The sequence below is a fragment of the Oncorhynchus keta genome, chromosome 14 (genome assembly GCF_023373465.1).
Source record: "Oncorhynchus keta strain PuntledgeMale-10-30-2019 chromosome 14, Oket_V2, whole genome shotgun sequence".
Lineage (NCBI taxonomy): Eukaryota > Metazoa > Chordata > Actinopteri > Salmoniformes > Salmonidae > Oncorhynchus > Oncorhynchus keta.
In genome coordinates, this window is record NC_068434.1 from 52,080,895 (window position 1) to 52,099,617 (window position 18,723).

The 18,723-nt window shown below is 40.9% G+C and overlaps 1 protein-coding gene across 2 annotated transcripts; it reads right to left on the reverse strand.

The window, feature by feature from the left end:
* Positions 1–4,641: 4,641 nt before the first annotated feature.
* On the reverse strand, positions 4,642–10,086 carry LOC118393601 (dickkopf-related protein 4-like). 2 transcript variants are annotated; one of them, XM_035786425.2, is made up of 4 exons: positions 9,692–10,086; positions 9,442–9,564; positions 5,167–5,248; positions 4,642–5,056 (listed from the first exon to the last, which is right to left on the reverse strand). In XM_035786425.2, the coding sequence occupies exons 1-4, from the start codon at positions 9,824–9,826 to the stop codon at positions 4,770–4,772; spliced, it is 627 nt and encodes a 208-aa protein (XP_035642318.1). In that variant the 5' UTR covers positions 9,827–10,086; the 3' UTR covers positions 4,642–4,769. The 2 variants fall into 2 exon arrangements, with proteins under 2 accessions (XP_035642318.1, XP_035642319.1); XM_035786426.2 differs by having other exon boundaries at positions 9,442–9,599; positions 9,692–10,085.
* Positions 10,087–18,723: the final 8,637 nt, after the last annotated feature.

Consider the following 18,723-nt stretch of genomic DNA (forward strand, 5'->3'; position numbering starts at 1 on the left):
TTCCACAAGCTTCCCACAATAAGTTGGGTGAATTTTGGCCCATTCCTCCTGACAGAGCTGGTGTAACTGAGTCAGGTTTGTAGGCCTCCTTATTCGCACACGCTTGTTCAGTTCTGCCCACAAATTTTCTATGGGATTGAGGTCAGGGCTTTGTGATGGCCACTCCAGTACCTTGACTTTGTTGTCCTTAAGCCATTTTGCCACAACTTTGTAAGTATGCTTCGGGTCATTGTTCAGTTGGAAGACCCATTTGCAACCAAGCATTATCTTCCTTTCTGATGTCTTGAGATGTTGCTTCAGTATATCCACATAATTTTCTTTCCTCGTGATGCCATCTATTTTGTGAAGTGCACCAGTCCCTCCTGCATCAAAGCACCCCTACAACATGATGCTGCCACCCCTGTGCTTGATGGTGTTCTTTGGTTTGCAAACCTCCCCTTTTTCTTCCAAACATAATGGTCATTATGGCCAAAAAGTTATATTTTTGTTTCATCAGACAAGAGGACATTTCTCCAAAAAGTTTGATCTTTGTCCCCATGTGCAGTTGCGAACCATAGTCTGGTTTTTTATGGCTGCTTTGGAGCAGTGGCTTCTTCCTTGCTGAGCGGCCTTTCAGGTTATGTCGATATCAAACTCATTTTACTGTGGATATATATACTTCTGTACCTGTTTCCTCAAGCATCTTCACAAGGTCCTTTGCTGTCGTTCTGTGATTGATTTGCACTTTTCGCACTAAAGTATGTTCATCTCTAGGGGACAGAACGCGTCTCCTTCCTGAGCAGTATGACGGCTGCGTAGTCCCATGGTATTTATACCTGCGTGCTATTGTTTGTACAGATGAACGTGGTACCTTCAGGCGTTTGGAAATTGCTCCTAAGGATGAACCAGACCTGTGGAGGTCTACAATGACATAATTTTCTGCAATTTTCCAAGCTGTTTAAAGGCACAGTCAACTTGGTGTATGTAAACTTCTGACCCACTAGATCTTTGATACAGTGAATTATAAGTGAAATAATCTGTCTGTTAACAATTGTTGGAAAAATGACTTGTGTCATGCACAAAGTAGATGTCCTAACCAACTTGCCAAAACTATAGTTTGTTAACCTGTTACTCCTACCCCCTACTTTTTCGAACATTCTGTTAAAAATCGCGCAACATTTCAGCGCCCTGCTGCTCATGCCAGGAATATAGTATATGCATATGATTAGTATGTGTGGATAGAAAACACTCAGACGTTTATAAAACTGGTTAAATCACGGCTGTGACTATAACAGAACGTGCGTTTCATCGAAAAGCGCAGGAAAATCTGATCACTGAAAATTGGAAAATATATCAATGCGCCACTTGCATGTATTATCTATGGGAAAGCAAATTACCTGGAGCCGAGATTGCAATTCCTACAGCTTCCACACGATGTCAACAGTCTTGTCATTTGCCTAGGCTTTGTTTCTTGGTCAAACGAAGAAGAGACAGCCCATTTCTTCAGGTCTCGGACCGGATATTTTGGTTGAGATTTACCCGGACATTATTTCCAGACGTACCCCTATAGAATATACATCGCCTCGTGATCAATTTGATCGCTTATTAACGTTTACTAATACCTAAAGTTGCATTACAAAAGTATTTCGAAGTGTTTTGTGAAAGTTTATCGTAGACTTTTTTAATTTAAAAAAATGACGTTACGTTATAAGACGCAATTTTTTTTCGTTTATCACACAGTCTTCATAGATCGATATCTAGGCTATATATGGACCGATTTAATCGAAAAAAAGACCCAATAGTGATTATGGGACATCTAGGAGTGCCAACAAAGAAGATGGTCAAAGGTAATGAATGTTTTATATTTTATTTGTGCGGTTTGTGCAGCGCCGACTATGCTAATTATTTTGTTTACGTCCGAGTGTAGCTTTAATTCAATACCCTGCATGTGTATTTTAATGAACGTTTGAGTTTTAACTAGTACTATTAGCATTTAGCGTAGCTCATTTGCATTTCCAGATGTCTAGATGGGACGCCTGCGTATCAGGTAGGAGCAAGAGGTTAACAAGACATTTGTGGAGTGGTTGAAAAACAAGTTTTAATGACTCCAACCTAAGTGTTTGTAAACTTCCAATTTCAACTGTTATCAACTTAGGATGATGCCTAAGCAACACACCACACAGGAAAACCCTAGACATGACATTAGAGACAATGCCATGATAGGGTCATTTTGTCAGGACATTGGACGTAGATAGAATTCAGTCCATTTAGATAATTTTGGTGTGAGAACTATCTTTTGTATATATTTTGTTTGTTTATGCTTTCATTCCTTTTCAGTTCAGTTCCTGAGACACTTAGGAAGTGATAGAGCCATAAACAATGTCCCCATACAACCATCACTTCGTGCCACACCGCCACTCATTGGGGAATTCGTGGAATTATATATTTCGTGAGTGTTTGCGTTGTTAACATCTGCCTACGTTACTGCCCAGATCTTCCAGTCTGGACGACCAGACGACGAGTCTAGAACGGCGATCCCAAACCGGACATCCACTGACCATCCTTGTGGTGGACTGCTCTGCTTTCAGAGAGCCTACCAAGTTCAACCACCAGAGGGGGACTGCAACGATCTACAAACAAGACATCACATGGTCATTATTTTTATGTTGATTTGTAACTTGCAGGATAATCTCAAGATCCAAACCCCCAGGGGGGGACTGTCATGACGTGGACCTTTCTGGGTATAGATCGTGGCTTCTCCCTCTCTCTTGCTCTCTCCTACACCTAGGTTCTGTTATCTCAGGTCATAAATTCCTCCCGGAGACTCTCCCCCTGGCCATGCAGTATCGAGCGAGAGAGTTTCACAGTAGAACAAAATAACTTTTACTACATCACAGAATTTGAGAACTGAACAATATCCATGTTTTGGAGACTGTAAACGGTCGGTGGAGAAGCCAACGTCTGTTTTGTTTCATGTTTGGGACCTCATGAAAGACAATACAGCCACATTAACATAACTCTGTTTCTACAGGTGCCTCCATTATGAGGTTTGCATCTAAGTATTGTATAAAATTAATGAGTAAAGATGAAACTATTTGTGAAATCATGTGATGATAAACCTTTAATGTGAGAGAATTGTATTCCGTTTAAAGTTTAAGTCATTGGCCCGCCCCCGCCAGCACAGACATGATCAGGCGTCATAGAACCACCTTTTCTATTGTTATGAATAAAACCCCCCCTGAGGAAATCCTCTTCAGACCATGCATACTTTGGGCAAGCTGAGGTGGCACAGGTTTGAGTACCAAGACTGAGCAAACCCACAGCGTGAGCTGTGATTGCGAATGGTTATTGAATTCCTAACCATACCACATGGAGCATTGGCTACACGGCTAGAAATGGTTCAACTCTGAGACTATCGATCCCTACAGAGTAAGAGCATATCTTAGATACTAATTACTAGTCTGCAGCTAGAAATTATGTAAACCTGGGATGCGAATACCGACTACCGCCGAAACATTGATTCTATGAGAACATTTCTGAATGGTACTCTGAAGTATCCATTCTAACCACAAAATACTTCAAAATACTGATATTCAGGGAAACAGAAAGAGAGAGAGACTTGGATGAACTCTCCAGCAGACGGACCGGATTCCAACCGAAAAGATCATGACACATGGGCGTAAACAGTTATTGATTGCAATTATTCCCGAATGAGTGAGCGTTCGTGTGCAAAGGATTAGCATTTAAATTAATATAGTTGTCAACTGTGTGCAGTGATCCTTTTTGTCTTTCCTGCTCTTTCTCAGGCCACACCCACTTCCCTTTGTCCACCAAGCTGTCATATCGGCTTAGCCCACTAGGGAATCATCCCTACCATTTGTTAGTAACATATCTACTGTTTGTTTGTGCATTTCTGTGATTAGTGAGTTAGTAAATAAATGATTAAGCCAATTGGTGTATGGGTGATTTATAGTAAAGGCTGGCTTTGTGCAGGTACCCAACAATTTACGCTGTTTGGAATGAGACTGACGTGAGGTAAAGATTAATTTATTAATAGAAGACTAATTTTTCAGATATTAATATATCTTATCTTAATTATATTTGGAAAATTATAATTTTGTGATATGAAGATTTTATGTGGTGTCCCTGCTTCCTAGTTATTACATTTACGTGATTAGTTTAGTCATGTAATAATAATTACAGAGAATTTATTTGATAAAATAACAGTCTTCACTTTAAATGATGCCAAAGACACGACACTGGCCTTTAAAGTGCAGCATTTTGCCACATGGGGTATTGTGTTAAACCCACTTTTAGATTCTGATCGGTCACTGACTGGACTGGCTATTTTATATTTAGGGCAGAGTATCCCTCTTGGTGCAGGTCCAGACTGAATCAATAACATGAAACAATATTGAAGCGGTGATGGTCAGTGTGGATTCCAGGCTACAAAACCCTAGCCTAGGGCCCTTTTCAGATATTGTCAATTTGTTGCTTATAATCTTCATCCAATAGATGGCACTAGTGGACATTGTGATGATGAGGTCTGGACCATTTGAGAGGTGGTACCAGATGCCATTAAATTCAAGGAAGGTATGAAATGTGCAGATTTGTCTTAAAGATTAATAAGATTAGGTGAGGGGCTCAAATAAAAACAAAGAGTAGACCACCAGAGCTTGTATGGAATGAAATATACATTTACAAAAGCCTACATTGCTTTTAACCTTTAACATTTTAAACAAAGAATGTTACAAAAGTAGTTTATTGAGTGAAAGAAAGGCTTGAGTCATCTACATCTTCTCTCTTGCCTGAGTGTCTCTAGCACTCCTCCCATTCTCTCTCAGTTTAGGTTGACAAACTCCTTGGTTTTTGGGGCTTTCAGCATGGGCACGACAGATTAGCCCGGGTGCACAGTTGCAGCGAATAAGATTCCTCCGCTTTTTAGAGTGTCCTCCTCGCAGGAGGCAGGTATCTCCCTCCTTTGGGATGGGTTGACATCTTTTCCCTTTTAAATAGCGGACGCAGCACAGTCCTGCCTCACAGTCTCCAGAGCGCATGCATGTGGCCTTCTCTGCAACTGGAGAGGGAACAGGACAGTTAATACCACACTCAGATATGCAGAGCTGCAAGAGTTGGAGGCAGCACACACAGTTTGGGACCAGGCTATCCTTTTCCAAGCTTTCTTACCTTTCCTTGAGTTGTCGTCATCATCAAGAGCCTCTATTTCTTTACTCTGGTTATTTTTCTGAGATCCATTGCAGGTATTTCTCTGTGGTAGATATAGGAACTACATTACCACTTACACATGACAGTCAGCAGCACAATTAAAGTATGTTAAGTTAGCATTTCAGTTTAAAAGGGCAATCTGTGATTTGTACATTTTGGACTTTTGAAATCACGATATAGTAATTTATTCTTGAAGACAGTGGAGGCTGCTGAGGGGAGGATGGCTCATAATAATAGCTGGAACGGCGCTAATGGAATGGCATCACACACATAGAAACCATGTGTTTGATGCCATTCCACTAATGCCCCTCCAGCCATTACCACAAACCCGTCTTCCCAAATTAAGGTGCCACCAACCTCCTGTGCTTGAAGAATATAACATAAATGCATCCTGAATTTAGTTCAACTGTCATACCCCATCAGAACCCAAAACGTAAGCTTGTTTTATTTACTCTGTTGTTTGTAAACAATGTAATTGTTAACAAACACTGTGAAGCCTCAACATGGTTAAAACTATACATTTGGCGCAGCGGTCTAAGGCACTGCATAGCAGTGCTAGAGGCGTCACTACAGATCCAGGTTCAATCCCGGGCTGTGTTGCAACCGGCCGCAACCGGGAGACCCATGAGGCGGCGCACAATTGACCCAGCATCGTCCGAGATAGGGGAGGGTTTGGCCTGCTGGGATGTCCTTGTCCCACCGCGCTCTAACGACTCCTTGTGGTGGCTAGGCACATATACACTGACTTCGGTTGCCAGCTGTACAGTGTTTCCTCTGACACATTGGTGGGCTGGCTTCGGTGTTAAGTGCGTCAAGAAGCATTGCGGCTTTGCGGGGTTGGGTTTTGGAGGACGCATGGCTCTTGACTTTCGCCTCTTCCGAGTCTGTACGGGAGTTGTAGTGATGGGACAAGACCGGTAATTACCAATTGGATACCACGAAATTGGGAGCAAAAAAGGTTAAAAAAATAAATATACACACATTATATATGAATGAATGAGAGAGATCATCTCATGGATGTCAGTACTTGCATATAGCTTTGTCTATGAATTTGAGAGAAGTTACATTTCTCTTAAACTGCAGATTGCCGCTTTATGTTATTAATTAAGAGGTAATTTGGCACATAAGGTCACACCATAAACAGTGAGTTCCACAAGTATTGGGGCAGTAGCTAGGTTTCCATCCAATTGGTGACAGATTTTCATGTGAATATTCTAAAATCTGCATAAAAAAACAATATGCTAATTCTCCCTCCAGAGATGTTTTCCCATCAAATTGACTTGTTCCTGCTAAAAGTGTTCCTGCTAAAAGGCTGTGCGTGGTGACATAGTGCACATAAAAATACCTCCCATGTACCGAATTAAAAATACAAGTTAAAGGGGTTTCCATTGCATCTTCAACTCTGCTGATGGTTTCCTCACAAAATAAATGATGTCATATAGCGAGTGTGCCAACTCTGGATTTGGCACGTGCGCTCTAGCCAACAGCGCGCAGATACATGTATAGACTACATGATGAGATTATTATGGACAAAAGAGCTGATTCTTTTTATTTGTCGAATGGCAGCCAAGCATCAATGATCAAGGTAACTGAGCTAAACGACTACCGCCCCGTAGCACTTCCGTCATCATGAAGTGCTTTGAGAGACTAGTCAAGGACCATATCACCTCCACCCTACCTGACACCCTAGACCCACTCCAATTTGCTTACCGCCCAAATAGGTCCACAGACGATGCAATCTCAACCACACTGCACACTGCCCTAACCCATCTGGACAAGAGGGATACCTATGTGAGAATGCTGTTCATCGACTACAGCTCTGCATTTAACACCATAGTGCCCACCAAGCTCGTCATCAAGCTCGAAACCCTGGGTCTCGACCCCGCCCTGTGCAACTGGGTACTGGACTTCCTGACGAGCTGCCCCCAGGTGGTGAGGTTAGGCAACAACATTTCCACCCCGCTGATCCTCAACACTGGGGCCCCACAAGGGTGCGTTCTGAGCCCTCTCCTGTACTCCCTGTTCACCCACGACTGCGTGGCCACGCACGCCTCCAACTCAATCATCAAGTTTGCGGACGACACAACAGTGGTAGGCTTGATTACCAACAACGACGAGACGGCCTACAGGGAGGAGGTGAGGGCCCTCGGAGTGTGGTCAGGAAAATAACCTCACACTCAACGTCAACAAAACTAAGGAGATGATTGTGGACTTCAGGAAACAGCAGAGGGAACACCCGCTATCCACATTGATGGGACAGTAGTGGAGAGGGTAGTAAGTTTTAAGTTCCTCGGCATACACATCACAGACAAACTGAATTGGTCCACCCACACAGACATCATCGTGAAGAAGGCGCAGCAGCGCCTCTTCAACCTCAGGAGGCTGAAGAAATTTGGCTTGTCACCAAAAGCACTCAAACTTCTACAGATGCACAATCGAGAGCATCCTGTCGGGCTGTATCACCGCCTGGTACGGCAACTGCTCCGCCCACAACCGTAAGGTTCTCCAGAGGGTAGTGAGGTCTGCACAACGCATCACCGGGGGCAAACTATCTGCCCTCCAGAACACCTACACCACCCGATGTCACAGGAAGGCCATAAAGATCATCAAGGACAACAACCACCCGAGCCACTGCCTGTTCACCCCACTATCATTCAGAAGGCGAGGTCAGTACAGGTGCATCAAAGCTGGGACCGAGAGACTGAATAACAGCTTCTATCTCAAGGCCATCATACTGTTAAACAGCCACCACTAACATTGAGTGGCTGCTGCCAACACACTGACTCAACTCCAGCCACTTTAATAATGGTAATTGATGGGAAATGATGTAAAATATATCACTAGCCACTTTAAAAAATGCTACCTAATATAATGTTTACATACCCTACATTATTCATCTCATATGTATATGTATATACTGTACTCGATATCATCTACTGCATCTTTATGTAATACATGTATCATTAGCCACTTTAACTATGCCACTTTGTTTACATACTCATCTCATATGTATATACTGCACTCAATATCATCTACTGTATCTTGCCTATGCCGCTCTGTACCATCACTCACTCGTATATCTTTATGTACATATTCTTATCCCCTTACACTTGTGTCTAAGGTAGTAGTTTTCGGAATTGTTAGCTAGATTACTTGTTGGTTATTACTGCATTGTCGGAACTAGAAGCACAAGCATTTCGCTACACTCGCATTAAAATCTGCTAACCATGTGTATGTGACAAATAAAATTTGATTTGATTTGATCATGGGGCGGCAGGAAGCCTAGTGGTTAGAGCGTTGTGCCAGTAACCGAAAGGTTACCTGATTGTATCCCTGAGCTGACAAGGTCAAATCTGTTAACCCACTGTTATTAGACCGTAATTGTAAATAAGAATTTGTTCTCAACTGACTTGCCAAATTAAATATAGTTTATATAAAAAATATATAAAATAAAAAATGTCACCAGAATAACACCCTTGTTATTTATTAGAATAGCATCAAGCTCATCACCTTGCACTTTCACAACCCTGTGAATTTCATCATAACTTTTCATCTGTAGCCTAATAAACTACACACTTTCCCGACGAATGATGGTTATTATAGCAATATTTGCACATAAAATCATTTCCACAAACATTTCTGGCATAATTTATTTCATTGACACAAATTGGACACGTAAATGTTATTTTTCCATCAAGCATGTTATATCTGACATGTTCTTTAATCGCATAAAAAGCTTGGAAGGAAAACTAGCTAATGAAATGTTTTGTTGTTATGGCTCTGTTCTCCAGCCCTTTTGAAATGATACAATAGTTAATATGTTAAAGTGCAAACTGTCAGCTTTCATTTGAGGGTATTTTCATCCATATCGGGTGAACCATTTAGAAATTACAAATTGTTTTTGTACATATTCATTTTAGGGTACCAAAGGTATAGGGACAAATTCACCTTTGTGTATTGCAGTATTCAAAAGATAGTATTTGGTCGCATATTACTAGCTTTCAACTATTACATCAAGCTTTTGAGTTATCCTTTTTTGGGGTGGTGTGATATTTATGCCTCTGTAACTTGTTCACTTATCATTACTCACGATTCATTCAGGACTACCCGTAATCATGTTAGTATCCACATTTATGTAGAAGTGTTTAGAAACATATATTATTTAAGAATTAATTTGACTACCCAGTGATAACATTCTCAGATCCCTTCTTTCTTATCTCTCTCTCACACACTCACCGTTGACAGACTGCGTTCTTGATCAGGAAAAGCTGGCCTGTGATGGCGAGGAGAATATGTATTTGCCCTGCGACGTGTGTTCACATTATTCTTTACATACACCGTTCCACTGTGCGGGTCCAACTGTATTACGAAGAAAAGCATTGGCCTAATTCAATCTGAAAAAGAGACACTTGAATGGCACTTGAATCCACACAGCTGCAAAACGTAGCCTAAGCATCACTGGTCAATCCACTGCAGGTGCTCTCACCTGTTCCAATGGATCCATCGCTTCTTTAGAGGATCCGATTACATTGGAGTCGAGGCTGCGCACAAAACAATGAGAACACATGAAAAGCAAAGCGATCGTAGGTGTCCACATTGTTGACCAAACAAAATGACACATAATATCCAGCTGTTGTAAATAGCAAAATCTCTAATACAGAAGACGAACCCGCTTTCCTTTGAGCAGAGCAGGTGTATCCTAGTATTTATAACCCTTCAAGTTTCACATGTACATTATTTATGTCACATGCACAAGTACAGTGAAATGCCTTTCTTGCCAAATCAAAACCCTACAATGCAATAATCAATCAAAATGTAATACTAGAAAATAACTTAAGGTAGAACAAAGCCACAAAAGAAATAAGAAGAAATAAGAAATAAGAAAACACCGGCCCACCCGCACAGCATAAAGCTTCTACTTCTTTCATTGCACACCAAAATCCACACAAATTCCTTATCTCAACACACAGAGGCCCTTTGAAAAATGTTTAATGAATGAGAAATATTCTTTGAGCAAAACGCATCAATTGACATGGATTAGAGCTACATTCTGGCCAACCGGAACATATGGTAAGCGTCTCTCCTTAGAACTAGACTAGTGTAGGCTATAGGGGGAAATGTCGTAAATGTAAGAATTGTCAACTGTTTGATGGTGAGAAATCATTATACTGTATATCACTTATGTAATAAAAATAACTAGATCAGAGGACTGATATGAGGGGTTGATTCTGTCCATTTGGTCTATAAATGCTTACAGTAAATACATGATATTATGAGTCTACTTTTTTATGATGTAAAATTAATATATTGAATCATCCATATCATCATGCGATATATTGAATCATATATGAACAGTCACTGTGCACCCATTGGCAATCTTCTCCCCACCCAAATTGGCTTATTTCAGGCTGCATGGAGCTGCATTGAGATCTGCAAGTACCGACCGAGATCATTGTGGCACGGTCGTAATTTTATCAATGTGCGTTTGGGAGCGGGTGGTCAGACATCGAATTTAGGAATTTGAATATTTTTGTTATTTGGAAACTGACATCTTTCTCATTTGCATGTGTTAGCCTTTTACTGTATTCAAAACACATTATTATTCACAAACTCTCAGAATTCGCTGCTTCAAGTGAAGTAGCTAACCTCTTCTGTCCTAGATGGGCTTGCAAGAACAAGCGCGCCTTGTATGTTTGGTCCTAATGAAATAGAGTAGGCTGCCCATGCATGGGCGGATATTCACTTGGCAGTTATCTTGCCTAGGAAATTACATTAAATATGATTAGACTATAGTTTACTACAATGTTTGTAAATAAGTATTGATAATGGAAAGAAGTGGAGGGCGCCCAACCAACTTGAGTCGAGTTGTAATTATTTTTTACAATCATCATTGAAATGGAAAAGGCGCAATGCGCACATAGTGAGTGAGCGCCTTTTCATTTTCAATACATATTGATTACCTATTAATTTGTCTCTGTCTGCAAATTGTCCTCCTACAAGGTAGCCTATATTCTATTCTATATGCAAAACATAACATAGAGAAAGTGCAAGTGTCCGCTCTCATCATTCTTGCTGCTTTATATTCAGTAGCACAAGCGAGAGATCAGGTGCTCATGTGGTCTCAGCTGAATAGAGTAGGCGATAGCTTATGCATGGGCCGAAAACCACGGCAGTTATCCTTCCAATGAAATTTTCTTCGTGAATATGATTAGGCTATAGTTTACTACATTGCCTAGAAGTAAATATTGATCACCCATATGTGTTTCCTTCTTAAAACCACCCCATTCCTAAAAAGTATACAAAGTAGCTAAAGTGCAAGTATCTACAAATACCTCTAGCCTATTGGCTGATAAAACTCAGTAATAGTTATAGCCTAATAATGGGCCACGTGAGCAATGTTCCCTCTAATATTATTCGGCACTGCCCCTTTAAGACCTGACTGCTTTTCAAAGATGGCTAGAAATGTATACTTTTGTGCTCTTGTAGGAAGCAACCACTCCCATTGCTGACTATAAAATAGCTATAACTGAGCTAATAACTCACTAACTAGAAAATAATATGAACAAATGTGCACACGTGGCTACATGCAGCTCTAACTTTGATCTCAAAACAAGCACATAATAATCTCAACCACTCATGTTGTAAAACAGCCCAGATCAAAATGAATGGCACAACTTCATATATGGCAATGGTCTATTTGCATATAGGCTTACTACAGCTCTGATTGGTTATGGCTAATATTACGTTCATTCGATCACATTTCCCACAGTAAAGGGAAACGTTAATTGTGTTAACTAATGGAGAAAACTAGAAAGTTGTGGGAAGTTCAAGTTCTCATGATTCTCTGCAAGGGCAGATTTTTCTTTTGTGCAGCAGTCCCTGGAGAGCTGCGCACCCGTGCATGCGCAATTTAGAGGGAACATTTCACGTGAGAATCTGTGGTAATTTAACCGATTCCTTAGGTTATTTTGGGCATTTTGATATTGCCTATAGGAAGCAAAATTGCTGCAAAGATGGCTCGCAAGTGAGCTGCATCACATATGCCTAAAATAACATTGTGGGACTGTGGTTGGGTTCGGATCCAGCTTTTCAGGGAGCTAGTGGTAGTTGGACAGAAAGCCAGGGTGTCGGCGGGTGCGGTATGAAAAGCTGCAGTTCCCACGTAGACCTCTAGCTAGAACCCCTGCATTCTATATGACAGGGTTGGCTTTCCATACCCTAAGATATGTTGTGCATCAATGGAAAATATGAGATTACCCAACTATATGCTTACCATTACCCTGATTCTACCATTCCAAACATGCTCTCTCTCAATATAGGAGGAAGGTGGAATCCAATTACACAGGCCTTTGATGCTTGTAGGATGTGGCAGGGCTTGCAGTCGATAACAGACTACAAAGCGCTCCCCAGCTGTGAGATGCCCAGTTATGCAGAACTACCAAACAAGCTAAATGCCTATAATTCTCGCTTTGAGGAAAAACAACACTGAGTCTTGCATGAAAGCCCCTGTTGTTCCGGATGACTGTGTAATCTCACTCTCTGTGGCCAATGTGAGCAAAACTTTTAAACAGGTTAACACTCGCAAGGCTGCAGATGGAATACCAGGGCTCGTTCTCAGACCATGCACAGACCAGCTGGCAAGCAATTTCACTGACATTTTCAATCTCTTCCAGTCTGTAATCCCAACATGTTTCATGCTGACCACCATTGTCCCTGTTCCCAAGAACTCCAAGGTAACCTGCCATGACACACATCAACACCGTCATCCCAGACACCCTGGACCCACTCCAATTAGCATACCGCACCAACAGATCCACAGATGACACAATCTCAATTGCATTTCATCAAGAGCATCTTGACTGGCTGCATCACCGCTTGGTATGGCAAATTCACTGCCCTCAACCTCAAAGCACTACAGAGGGTGGTGCGGACAGCCGAGTACATCACTGGGTCCAAGCTCCCTGCCATCAAGGACCTCTATAATAGGCGGTGTCGGAGGAATGTCTGAAAAATTGCCAAAAACTTTAGCCACCCTAGACATAGACTGTTCAATCTGCTACTGTCCGGCAAGCAGTACTGGAGCATCGACTCTCTCTAACTAATAGGCTCCGAGACAGTTTATTTCCGCAAGCCATGAGACTGCGAAAATAGCCATAAGACTGCTAAATAGTTAATTAAATGGTTTCCCGGATGACCTGCATTGACCCTATCTTGCACTGGCTTTATGCACACTCACAAGACTATATATGCACTATATATACCCTCACTCTTAAACATTACACTGACACTCTCACACAAACCCACACATTCACCTACACTACATAAGCACACGCAGATAACACACACATGCCACACACACTCTCACACACACACACACACACACACACACACACACACACACACACACACACACACACACACACACACACACACACACACACACACACACACACACACACACACACACACACACATACTTTCACAATCATCATATGCTACTGCTAGTCTGTTCTTTATTTTACCCTTATTGTTATCTATCTTGATGCCTAGTTATTTTACCTTGTCTTCATGTACATATCCACCTCAAATACCTTATTATTATCTATCCTGATGCCTAGTCATTTTACCCTGCCTTCATGTACATATCTACCTAAAATAACGTTTTATTATTATCTATCCTGATGCCTAGTCACTTTAACCTGCCTTTATGTACATATCGACCTCAAATACCTAGTACTCTGCACATTGATATGGTACTGGTACTCCATGTATATAGCTTCATTCTTGTTCCTCTTGTGTTAGTTACTATTTGTATTTTTCTTATTTTATTTTCTGTGGATCTGTCTCCGTCCGTTAGTACGTTCGTACATTCGTCACATGCGATATCTCAAACAGCACTGGCAAGATTTTGACGAAACTTGGGTGAATGATGCGTCTTGCCATAGGGATCTGGCATTTACAAAATTACACTGGTTGGTCAGATAGTGGTGCTATGACAAGTGATGGAAAATGCTACATTTAAAATGTCACGCCCCTCACCCCGTTTGACGTAAAGTCATGAAATTCGGTGCTGCTTTTATTGTTGTTGTTTACTGTTGCCTTGCACTTTTTAACTCTGCATCATTGGGAAAGGCTCGTAAGCAAGCATTTCATGGTCAAGTCTACACACGCTGTATTTGGTGCATCTGACAAATAAAATGGGATTTTGATCAAATGTTTCTCTCTCTCTCTCTTTCATAAACACATATATGATGTGTACATATGCGCACACAGGGAGAGTGAACATGCATTGGTCCAGGCAGCTCACCTAGGGCTGTTTTATTCAGGTCTGCCTTTTTAAAAACCTACCCTCGAGCTAGTAGGCGATGGCACCTGCTCAGTTCCAGGTGAATTTCAGTTATCAAAACACAGTGGAAAAGCCTGTACTCCATACCCCACTAAAAAACCTTGCACAACACTAATTCTACTAGTAGTAGGTACATTTAAAGCTGACAGAAATATAGTAACAGTACATGACTATCATTTATGCAAAGCTAATAATTCAAGCAATAGAGGAATTATCTCTCTTAGATTCACATGTTACTTTTAGAGGGGAGAGTGCTGTGGATTTCAGAATTTTACAAAAAAAACTTCATTATTAATATGAGATGAAAGGTGAGTTCCTAACGAGTTCAGGAAACCAAGCCACAGCTTTTTGTGATGTTTAAAGTGGTAGGGGAAGATATTTTGATCAAGCGAGACCTTTGGAAAATATGCACATTTTCTTTAACACTAAACATACAAATATGTAATTTACAGTTATAAAGAAGGTGAAATCTTATAGTTTGTGGTTTTATAATTTGATTATACTATATGTAGAAAGCATATAAATCCTTTCCAGCCTTTTTGTTGAATAGAAAATATGTCATATCATCTTTACCATATTTGTACTGTTTACTTGAGCTTGTGTCCTCAAAAGGGAATACCCCTCAAACTCCTTGGTTCTTCGGGTGTTCAGCCTGGGCACAACAGCTTAGCCCGTGTGCACAGTCACAGTACTCAAGATTTCTACGCAGTTTAGAGCGTCCTCCTCGCAGTACGCAGGCCTCTCCCTCCTTTGGGATGCGTCGTTTCCCTGTTAAATAGCGGACGTAGCACAGCCTTGCCTCACAGTCTGCAGAGCGCACCCATGTGGCCATCTCTGCCACTGAAGAGGGACCAGGACAGTTAGTACCACACTCAGATATGTAGAACTGCAAGAGTTGCAGGCAGCACACACAGTTTGGGACCAGGCTATCCTTTTCCAAGCTTTCTTACTTTTCTCTATGTTTTTGTCATGAACAGGAGCAAGTATTTCCTTATTCTGGTTCTTTTTCTGAGATCCATTGCAGGTATTTCTCTGTGTAGATATAGGAACGACATTACCACTTACACATGATAGAGCAGCAGAATGAAATTATGTAATGTTATCAGTTCTGTTTAAAAGGGCAATCTGTGATTGGTACATTTTGGACTTTTGAATTTGTGATATAACCATTTATTCTTGAAAATATAAAATAAATGCCTCCTGAGCAACTGTTATTCCCATCAGAACCCAACATGTAGGGGCTACGCTTGTTTTACTAAATTGTTTGTAAACAATGTAATTGTAAATGAACTTGAATGACACTTGAACACTTGAATCCACACAGCTGTAACACGTAGCGTAGTCATCACTCGTCACTCCACTGCAGGTGCTCTCACTTGTTCCAACATATCCATCTCTTCTTTAGAGGATAGGATTATATTCAAGTCGAGGCTGTGCACACAGGAATGAGAACACATGAACAGCAAAGCGATTGTAGGTGTCCACATTGTTGACCAAAGACAATTACACATAATATCCAGCAGTTATAAGTTACAAAACCTCCAATACAGAAAACGAACCCACTTTTTTGTGAGCAGAGCAGTTATGACACTACAAGTTTCAAGTTTAAATGTCACATGCATAAGTACAGTGAAATGCCTTTCTTGCTCCCCCAAAATGCATTAATCAATAACAATGCAATAATAGAAAATAACAAGGTAGACTTAAAAACAAAATATTAAATGGCATGAAATATACATTTGCAGAAGCCTACCTTGCATTTACCTATCAACATTTTAACCTTTAACCTTAACCGGTACCGGTACAGGTTCAGACCAACATTTTTTCTTATAATTAGATCTGGGGACCGAAATGGCTTGCATTGAGCGATAGCTCTGGTCCCCACAGACACAGTGCAGGTGTATCCTGGTACTTATAACCCTACAAGTTTCAAGTTTCAAGTTTCAAGCTTACATTTTTTATGTCACATGCACAAGTACAGGGAAATGCCTTTATTGCAAACTCAAAACAAAAAAACACAAGAAATAAGAAGAAATAAGAAATAAGAAAACACCGGCCCACCCGCACAGCATAAAGCTTCTACTTCTTTCATTGCACACCAAAATCCACACAAATTCCTCCTCCCAACACACAGAGGCCCTTTGAAACATATGTTTAATGAATGAGAAATATTCTTTGAACAAAACGCATCAATTGACATGGATTAGAGCTACATTCTGGTCAATCGGAACATATGGTAAGCGGCTCTCTTTAGAACTAGACTAATGTGGGCTATAGGGGGAAATGTAGTAAATGTAAGAATTGTCAACTGTTTGATGGTCAGAGCTCATTATCCATCACTCCTGTAATAATAATAACTAGATCAGAGGACTGATATGAGGGGTTGATTCTGCCCATTTTGATATTATGAGTCTACTTTTTGTGATGTTAAATGAATATATTGAATCACCCATGAACAGTCATTGTGACTGCACCCATTGGGAATCTTCTCCCCACCCAAAATAGCATATTTCAATGGCTCGAGCTGGAGGGCTGCATTGGGACCTTCAGGGCCCGACAGAAGTAATTGCGGCGCGGCCGTCATTTTTCATGCTGCTGTTGGGAGTGGGCGGTCAGACAGAGAATTGAGAAATCAAAATAGTCTTGTTGTCCCGCAGAGTATTTGGAAACAGATATCTTTCTGCTTTGTATGCCTTATCCTACCTATTGTATTAAAATATTTTTTTCTCATAAGCTTACCTCTTCTATCCTAGTCGGGCCCTGCAAGATCAAGTGCGCCTAGTATATGTGTGGTCTTAATGAAATAGAGCAGGCTGCCTATGCATGGGAGGAGAAACACATGGCAGTTACCTAGACTATAGTCTAGGTAACTATACGTCGGTTTAGGTGCAATCAAAACATTTGATCCTCATTGAAAAGGAAAAGGTGCAATGCGCACAGAGTGAGCGAGCTTCTTTTCATTTTCAATAAATATTTATTACCTATTACTTTGTCTCTGTCTGAAAATCGTCCTCCTGAAAGGTAGCCTATATCCTATACAGTGGCGGAACTAGAGTTTTATACATGGGTTGTCCAGGGGGTGGCCAAGGCTACTTCAGGGGGTCCATAGACCATGACAGAAAATGTGTGTGTAACCCTAACCTGGCAGGAATGAATCCTATGATTGCTGATTAGAGGTAGAAGTGATAATTCACATAACCGGAGTTCTTCAATGTGACAGATAGTGTGGCCCAAAACGGTTACTTCACTATAATTTTTTAACATACTATAAATAGTCAGCGTCTCTACCTCGGAACTGCAGCTCAATTTCTTTCTCTCTCTCTCTCTCTCACACACGCACGCACGCACGCACGCACGCACACACACACACACACACACACACACACACACACACACACACACACACGAGAGACTTGGGTCCCTCTGTTTTCATGAATATATAATCTGGGTCTATAAGTATTGAACATCCAAAATTAATTCTCAAAATAAAGCTCTAGCACCAAGGAGACACGATAGCATTTGTGTGTTACATAAATTGCATAGTTATTTACAACAACAAAAAATTTACAAAAAAACACTCTGCAATTTGACATACCAGGTATCAAGCAGAAACAGACCTGAAAAATACAAATAATTTTGGTTCCCATCAAACTTTCAAATTTACAGTATCATATTTATGCTCCTATATATTGTGTTAACTAATAGCAAAGAAACATTTCGGAATTGGACTAATCAAGACCAAATTAAATCTGTGTGACATGATACCCTTTGGATTTATCATTTTAGAATGTCAGTGTACTAGTTAGTACACAGTGCAGGTTTTAATCATGACCAGAGGGACCGCCTAAGTGCCCAATTATTCTAGGTAGATTTAAAATAGCATAATTGTGCGATTCTGGTGAGAACTGGCAAAATGTTTCACAAACTCATCCATGTTGAGTGCCCTCCTTGACTCAACACACTGAGAATTCCGAGGTGACTTAACCTGTCATCAACCATTGTTGTCCTAAAACGGGGTTTAAATCCGTTTTAAAGCTGAGAAGCTTCTCTTGCAAGAAGCACTGCTGACTGGTGTAACAACAGAAATCTTACAAAGTTAAAATAGCTCATGGAAGACATCTTTATAAGGTTCTAGAAACACAACAAAGTTAAGGAGAGTAGACGGTCTGTCC